Raw genomic sequence first — 9,447 nt, forward strand, 5'->3', positions numbered from 1 at the left:
TTTAATGCACAAATAAATCTATTATTGGTGATCACTTGAATTATAATCACATTAACCCTAAACAAGATTATTAATTATCTTATTAAGCGTGATTACAAGTACCAAATTCCCTTTAAGCATGCATAAAGGTGTGATCAAACAATAAATATAAATAAAATATGTATCAAGCAACATAATAAATAATAATAATCATCATCAAAATAATAATCATGAATTATAACAATTATAATCATAATCATGTTCATGTTAATATTAAAGCATGATAATAGCAAGATCCTAGGCATGACACTAACAAGATTAATAACAAACCCTAGCATGTCACTAAGCAATAAAAATCAAAGCTTTAGCCCTAACATGATACTAACAATCATAAATATTAGAAAGAACGTAGGAAGCATCATAACAATCATATTTAATATTAAAATTACCCTAAACATGATACTAGGTATGGTGCCTATGGCGCTCCTACATCGAAAGTCGATGAGAGCAAAGCTATCCTTATATGGTGGTTAATACCTCAACTTAGTAGAGGCCTTTTGGGTATGATTTTTTGTCCTACACCAAAGTAAATCCTTGCAGTCTAGGCCCAAAGTAGACAATATCTACTAGTGTGCCCATGTTGACCTAGGGTACTACATATGGTATCAGAGTCGGTGCCCATTTTGATGTCTTGTCGCGCCTTCAAGACGCATGCTCCTTAAAGGAAGGGAGAAGATACCTATGGCATTCCCACATTGGAAGTTAAGCAGAACAAAGATATATATCCTTATATGGTGGTTGATACCTCAACCTAGTAAAGGAATTTTAGGCAAGGCTTCTTATCCTATACCAAATAAAATCTTTATAGGCTAGGCCTAGAGAGGATAATATCTACTAGTGGGCTCATCTTGACTTAGGGTGTTATAAATATGATGCTCTAACATCAGAAGTTGGGGAAACAAAGCCTTTCTTATATGGGGCATGATGATACCTCAACCTAGTAGAAGCCTAAGTAGGACTTCTTATTTTTCACCAAAGCAAATCTTTGTAGGCTAGGCTTCGAGAGGACAATACCTACTAGTGTGCTCATGTTGACCTTGGGGGTTACAGATTGTATCAGAGTCAAGACCTATTTTGGTGTCTTGTTGTGCCTTTGGAATGCAAGCTTCTTAAAGGAAGGGAGAAGGACCCTTTAGCGCTCCCATATTGGAAGTTGATGAGAACAAAACCTTCCTTATATGGGGGTTGATACCTAAACCTATGGCCTATAGTGCTCCCACATCAGAAGTTGAGGAGAACGAAACCTACCTTATATGGTAAGACTTTTTGTCATGTACTAATGAAAATCTTTGCGGGCTACAACCTAAAGATCGAGGACAATATCTACTAGTGCGCTCATGTTAACTTAAAGTGTTATACTAAATCATTGAAATTTTGATAAATTTGAGAAAATTGGAGTTATTGGGAACTTGGGATCTGTTTCTACTCTTATAATTATGTTTGAAATTAAATAACTAACAGTATTAATTATTACTAGAATTAAACGTAATAACAAAATTATTTGAAGCATAATTAATTGTGAATAGAAATTAAAAATAATCTAATTAATTAATTAATTAATTAATAATAATAATAGTAATAGTAATAGTAATAATAATAATAATAATAATAATAATAATAATAATAATAATAAACCATCATGGGGTTACTTAGTTTATGTTATAAGAGCTACTCGGTTAGTGTAATAAAGCCTACTTAGTTAGTAATATAAGGGTTATGTTAGTGTTATAGGGGTTACTTAATTGGCGATTCAATAAGTATAATAAGGAGGTAATCTATTAGACCTGATCGATGGACGGGCCGGGGCGGGCCGAGGCATAAAAAATCAGCCCATTTCTCGGGTCGGGCCTAGCTTCGGGCCAAAATTTTCATGCCCAAACCCGCCCAAAATGGACGGGTCGTGCGGGCTTTTCGGGCCGGGCCAAAAAATTGAACTAAAATAGCTTAAAAATGCATTCCCAAGCCCGCCCAAAAAAATAAAAAATTCGGGTCGGGCCGGAAAATGCTGCCCAAAACCCGTCCAAAATCGGGCCGGGCTTGTTTTGATCAGCTCTATAATCTACCAGTATAATATTTATTAGGGTTACTCCATTAAAAATATTATAAATGTTGGTTACTTTTTTTTTTTAATTGTAATAATTTAATACTCGCTTCGTATTTAAATAAATGAAACGTTTTTCTTTTCCTGACGTGTTTAATAAATGAAACGTTTCATTTTTTAATAACTTCTCTTCTATCTATTTTTTAATAATATTCTACTAACTTATGGTCCCCATAAATCCCTTACTTTCTTCTCTCTCCTCAAACTTATACTGCACTACATGTTATTTTAATTAATTCAATTATCCTTTCTAAAACTCTATAAAACTCAAAATGTTTCATTTATTTAAATAAAGATGAGTAACCATTAAAAAGTATAATTGTTGCAAAATTATAACAAAATTCCGATTGTTTACAAGAGCTGGCAGGGACGCATATCAAATCTTTATTCGCCATATTCGACATCAATGAAGATTTGTAATTTTTGAGTTCTTTTAGATCATTTTGTTGATGGCTAAAAGAATCCTCATTAATGTGCAAGAGGGGGAAAAGATTCTCTTAAGAGCATCAACAATGAGGAGGATGAATACATCCTTTCCTATATTCTTTCTTTTTTTTCTCCAATTAACACATCATATTCTCTTTCATTCACATCACTTCCACTCTCTCCAATTAACTGGGCTTTAAACCCATCAAAACAAGCACCGAAACCCACCATACATCTCCCAAAACCACCCTCAGCCCCCTTAACCACCCTGTGGTCCTTGAAACCACCCCGCAACCACTTGAAATCCACCTCCCCTACTCCCTTAAACCCACAAACCACCTCCAATATGAGGTCTAGGTCTTAGGTTCGCCAATCCTAGGGTGGGCAGGTTCTCCGGAAGGAGGCCTGAATAAAAAAAAAGGGGGTTGTTCAATGTCAAGGAATAAGATTTTTTTAATTTAAGTTTTTTTTAAAAAAAAAAAATTAAACAATATTATTAAAGAAAGATGTTAAAAAAATTCTTAACCAATCACAATATATAAATATATAAATATAAATATATATATATATATATATATATATATATATATATATATATATATATATATATATATATATATATATATTTCCCATGTAACCTATAAAACATGTTATTGGTATTTGGTTTTACTTATAGAAGACTTATGTCACATGTCGCGATATTTTGAGATAGTTCAAAGGTGGTTCTATTAATGGAAGATGGCTTAAATGTAGTGTTATTCTTGACAAATTTTATTATTTTTTTCCTTTCAGAAAAATTATATGGGAAGGGAACATGCGAGTAGTAGGGAGAAGATGGATGAATTGGGAGAGGTGAAGGATGTAAAGAGAATGTAAAAAATGTGGCTACCTTCCTTGCAAAAGGAAAAAGTATTCTATTCTTGGGTGAACTATTTTTACTGTTTGCAAAATTATTTTATTGAAATTTTGACATTTGCTATCAGAAAAACACCTCGCTTTACATTTGCTACTGGTTATTTATTTATTATTATTATTTTTGACTTTGCTATCCACATAATCAGAGTTTGTTAAAAATAACTACCTGATGTTTTACACCGTTACTATTTCCGTTAGTGGGGCTCAACCACCGTCCATCCACCTCACTGCCACCTTCAACCACCTCCCTTTAATTTTCCCCTTATCAACGCTGCCCCCAAAGGTTAAAACACATCACTTTCACCCCCTCCTCTTGCCGGCCAGCCCATTCCTCTCGCCAGCGACCGGCTCCTCCGCCCTACCCGAAGGCCTTTTCCTTCCCACAAAACCCTAGAAAAATCCGTCATCTACCCCTAAAACCTCCCTAAGAGCGATTGAGAGTTTTCATAGGTAGGGGAGAGGTTTTTCTAAGGATTCGTGGGAGGGAAAGGGGTTTTGCGATGGTGAATTGTTGTTTAGGGGCTAAGGGAGAATAGTGGTGTCGCGCGAAGGAGTTCCCGAGGCGAAGCCCGAGTTTAGAGGTGGTTGGCAGGGAGGAATGGAGGTGGATGGGTTCGCCGGCGTCAGGGGAACGTTAGGCACTGGCAAGGGGAGGGGAGAAGGTGGTCAATGGGGAAGGGAAGTTGGTTGATGGGGAGGGCCGGGGAAGGTGTGGTGGTTGGGAATAATTTTTGTAAGTTTTTGTTTTTTTTAATAAATTAAATTATTATTTAATGAAAATATTAGGTCCCACTTAACGGAACCTTAACAAATTCGGTTAAGTGGTAGTTATTTTTAACAAAGTGTGATTTAGGTGGTAGCAAATTAAAAAAAATATAAATAAATAAATAAATTGGGTTTTTCTAAACTATGCCTCCCAAGTTATTGAATTTTTAAGTTGTACCCATGCTTTTTCAAAATTATAAGTTGTGCCCTCCACGTCACGATATTTTATCTACAATATCCTTTGACAGCCCTATTCGTCAACGAAAGTTAAGTTGCGCTATTAATTTGACACTTGTTTTGTTCTAATTTGTCTTACACTTAAAAAAAATCAGAAAATCAAATAATTAAGGATTAATTAGAAAAACAACCAACCACCCCTCCCATCACCACATCCCAGCCCATCATCCCACGTCATCGCCATCGGCAACCGACTGCCCACCCTTACCCAGACAAATTCTCCCGTCGGCGATACTCCGCCCTTTCCCTCTCGCCCTCCTTCCAACCTTAACACTCCACGAACATAACCACGTGACGCAACCTAGCCTAGAAAATCGACCACCCCCTTTCCTCCGTTAAACCACCACGAAGCAGCCAACAATCCCTTTCCCCCACCTCAAAACGACCCTCCCTCGTCGTTTTGGGGTGTGGGAAAGGGAGTTAGGGGTTGTTTCAGGTGGGGTAAGGAAGGAGAAGCGTTGTTGGGTGGTTGGGGTTTCGAGAAAGAAGGTAGATGCGAAGGAAGTTAGGGGAAAGGGAGGGCGTCGGGGGTGGGTCAAATGGGGAGGTAGAGTGTCGGTCGGCTGATTTAGGTGGTTAAGGTGGAGTTTCGGTCGGTTTCCCGTTGAGTTTAGGGGATGGCTTAGGGTTTGGTGGTAAAAGAAAATTTTAATGTTTTTATCTTTTAAAAAATTTTAATTTATGTTTTTAATAAGTAACTAGCAACGACAACTAACGAACCCTAACGTTCGTTAATCAATGTTAACGTCAAAGGTTATTGCTAATTAAAAAAGTGAGATTGGGGGCACAATTTAGACGTTTGAAAAAGCATGGGCACAGCTTAGAAACCGAAGAAGTTTAGGTACATATTTTAGAAAACCCAAAAAAATTTAAACCGATAGCAAATATGAAGCGAGGTTATTTCCTTGGTAGCAATTGTCAAAATTTCCTTATTTTATATCCCTTTACTAAATAAATAATGGAATATGAGAAAATCATTTTCTAGGAAAATGATTTTTTTAAAAAGAAAAATTCCGTCAGAGCCTAAAAACGTCACAACTATTATTTCCAAATACATAGATTTGAGTCATTTGACTTATAAATTATTATCGTTTCCCCTTGAAGCCAGGATAAGATTTATAGTGTATTGGCCAGGAATGTGGACACCAACCTTTCGCTATGAATTACCGTACGATTATACGTCTGACTGAATCTAGAAATCTTAGCTTTTAATCTTTAGAAAATGTTGTCCTTTTTATTCTAAAACACGTACATATATAGTGCTACTGTTGGAGTTCTCTTACAAACCTTAGTGTTGAAAATTTGAATTTAAGGTTGCTTTACCAAATTGTTTATGATGAACTTAAAAAATGTAATTAGTAAAGTTAAAAATATCTTAATTAGTGAATTACTTTTGAATTTCTACAACAACACCAACCCCTACCCAAAAGCTAATAATGCATTACTTTATATTCACATCGTTATCAAGCTAGAAATTGTGACATACATTAGTTACATACCAAAAAAAATATATTCGGGTTTCTACAACTCTTGACTCATATCCAAAAGTCAAGACTGAATTACTATATTCACAGTCCAAGCAACGATGACATACATTAGAGTTAAGTATAAAATAGGGGACTCAATTGTTGCAAAATATGGAGAAAGGGGACTCAATTTATTTTATAGAGGAAAAGATGACTGGACTAGAACGGGCTTGGGTTATCGGTGGGTTTTAATTAATTAAGGGAAAAAATTGAGTCTCCTTGGTTAAATAATTGAGTCCCCTTAGTTAACCAATAATAAAAAAGTATATATATATATATATTTTTTTATAATATTTTACTTTGCAAAGAATTGAGTCCCTGCCTCTTTTTGGGAACAAAAGTAGAGCATCGTCGCTTTCATTGCTCTCCTTTTGTCCTTAATGGTTTGGATGAAAGCCAAATTTGGAAATTTTGCAACGAAATTGCGGCAAAGAGCATCAAAAGGTACGTATTTCTTCTAATTAATTGTTTTATTTGTTTGGATTTTTAGGTTGTTCGTTTGCCAGCATAATTGGTAGGGTTTATGTACTTAGTGAAATTCATGCATTAGTACTCTTTAAAACTTTGATTATGCCTTAAATGGGGATGAATTATGGTTTTTGTTTTGTAATTCTTGTTATATACGATTTGGTGATGTATCTTTTGCTTGTTTTGGGGTTTTAAATTTTTTAATTTTATTTTTTGTCAATGTTATCAGAAACATTGGATATCTTTCCGGAAAAAAAAATAAGCAGAATCATTGAGTGATAATGTTTGGGGATGGAAATGGGTGCAAGTAGGATGCTCATGATTATTTTTTTTTTTTTTTTTTTTTTTTTGCTATAATGGGCTAATATGCTAATGTTTGCTGCTGTATATATCAACTTATTTTGTACTTATAATGTCAATGTTTATAATTTCAGGGCTCTACAAGCCTTGATTGATAGTACTGATGTGTGCTTCTGCTACAAATGAAAGACAAATAAGCTACAGACCGTGAAGATGAAGAACATGCTTTGCTTTTTTTTTTTTTTTTTTTTTTTGTTTTATTTATTATTGAAAGAATTATTTTTTTGGATAGCAAATATTTTTTTTGAAAAAAAAAAAAAAAAAAAAGCTTTTTGTTGTTTTGTTGTTGCACTCTCTTAATTTCAAACAATTATACTTTTAAGACAATCAGCCAGAATGATTAATGAAGGGATTAAATTCATTTGGTTTAATCGAGGCCACTTAATTCTTCTTGAGTTAAAGGTGAGTTAAGTCACCTGAAAACACCCCCTTTAATCGGAAATTTAACCCCAGTCCTCTTTTCCTCTATAAAATAAATTGAGTCCCTTTTCTCCATATTTTGCAACAATTGAGTCCCCTATTTTATACTTAACTCACATACATTATATTAGTGGAGTACATACCAAAAAAAATACTCCTAGAATTTACTTATACGTGCTAATTACTACATTAATACCCTAGTCATTTAATCAACCTAGCTAATTAGTGACTAGCACTAATCATGTACCCTAACTGCTTATCATTACAACATAATTACTGTAATTCTAATTCACAAAAACCTGTCTTTTTTCCTCTACAAACTACTGAAGCATTTTCATGTAATCACACAAACTACTTGAACTTCTCCCATGAAATGGTTTTCTGACCAGAACATCTCTTCAATGTAAACTTGTACTGCATCTTTCCATTCGGACCCAATTTTTTAGCATAATCAACCACATTATACAACCCATCATACACAAATGTAGTAGCAGATTTCAGATCATATCTCTTAGACTTAATCCCTCGAATAACCCTTACAAAATTCCCATCATTCGCGCTATTCTTCATTGCTAAATTACCAGCTCTAAGCTCTTGATCTTTAGCTTCTCCCTTACTCGTACCATCAAATGTACCTCCACCTTCTCCGGTGTAAACCAACTCATCCGGCTTCATCAAGTCATCACCATACCCCTCAGTCGCGACAACTGAAGTTGCTAATACCCGGCCATTCGAGGTTTCCGTGTAATCAATGCCGCGATAATGATGGTAGTGAATGCCCATGATTACAAGCTCAAATCTGTAGTCAAAACATTCTCCGACTTGGACACCCGGAATTGGTCCAAAGGTTTTGTGTATGATGAATAACTCACCACTGTCTTTAAGATCATCATAAGCCATACAGTCAATCCTCTTACTACAACCCCCACTTTGATTTCTGTAATACTGACATGATTTCCTAAATGATTCAAGCAACTTCCTCCTCTCATATACAACATCAATACCAGAATTTGATTCAAACCCCATTTTAGTAGTAGTACCCTTCATTGCACTAGTGTAATTAGTGACAATTTTAGCAGGAATTATGATATTTTTCTCTGTTTTTTCTTTATGAGACATTTCATCGAACACTTGGTGGGCTTTTGTGATTTCACTGTTAGACCCCAGAAAAATTTCACCAGTTGCAAACCCATCTTCAGAATGAAACTTCCTGAGTTTCCCATCAATATTATGATCTTTAACCTCGGAATTGCTGATTTTTAAAGCTCTAGGCTTAGTTCTTACAGCAATTTTTCTAACTCTACCACAGTAAAATAGATAATCTTGAGACTCAATATTGGCATATTTGGCCATTAATTGTAGGCAGCTAGCTGTTGAAGAAAAGCAGAGCAAATGTTTAAGCGAGAAAGAAGGAGATGAAGATGGTGATAATAATTGTACATAATTAACGCAGAAAATAAGGGATTTATATGGTGAAAATTTTCCAGTGATCTGACATGAAAGCTTTGTTGCAGATAAACAGTGAAGTTTTATGCACAAAGAACAAAAGGACATGCAAAAAGTAGGGTATAAACTGTACAGTATAAATAAAATATAATAAATGTTGTACTATTTATTACCCAGTAGCTACTTGTATGTAATACTGGTCAATGGTCATTGGTCAAATTACACAAGTCTAAAAGGAAGAAAAAAAAATTTGCCTTGTACCGTTGCCCCAAGTCCCCATTGTATGGGGTAAAAATAGTGTTTAGTGATAACAGTAGCTTTTATCAAAAATTAAATATGTACTGTATTTTTATCAACTAACTATATTGTCTATATGTAGAGGAGGTTCACTTCTCATTACACTAGTTTACGAAAAAAAACAATTAATATGAAGTAGATATAGGTTGAAGTAATGTTTAGTGGTGGAGTTAGCTTGTTTTTAAAAACTTATTAGGTAATACCTATACGAAATAGAGTGGTCCCATGTCAAATTAAACTAGTTTAGGAAAATTATTAAATATATTATATGAGTGTCTGACAATGTAGTGGTTGAAATAGTGTAAGATAAAAGTAATTTGTATTAAAAGCTAGCTCTACTTGTTTCGGGGTTTTCTGATGTCCTGCGGGAGAGTTACAATTCCGAGACTGGAACCGGACGCCTGTACCTGCAAAATAACGGAGACTCCTGAGAGCTCCGCCTCCAAC

The 9,447-nt window shown here is 34.9% G+C and overlaps 1 protein-coding gene across 1 annotated transcript; it reads right to left on the minus strand.

Annotated features, from left to right (window-relative positions):
* Positions 1-7,608: 7,608 nt before the first annotated feature.
* LOC110701797 (histone-lysine N-methyltransferase, H3 lysine-9 specific SUVH5-like) lies at positions 7,609-8,610 on the minus strand. Its single transcript, XM_021879424.1, has one exon. The coding sequence runs from the start codon at positions 8,608-8,610 to the stop codon at positions 7,609-7,611; it is 1,002 nt and encodes a 333-aa protein (XP_021735116.1).
* Positions 8,611-9,447: the final 837 nt, after the last annotated feature.

Source organism: Chenopodium quinoa, unplaced genomic scaffold, assembly GCF_001683475.1.
Source record: "Chenopodium quinoa cultivar QQ74 unplaced genomic scaffold, ASM168347v1, whole genome shotgun sequence".
Taxonomy (NCBI): Eukaryota; Viridiplantae; Streptophyta; class Magnoliopsida; order Caryophyllales; family Amaranthaceae; genus Chenopodium; species Chenopodium quinoa.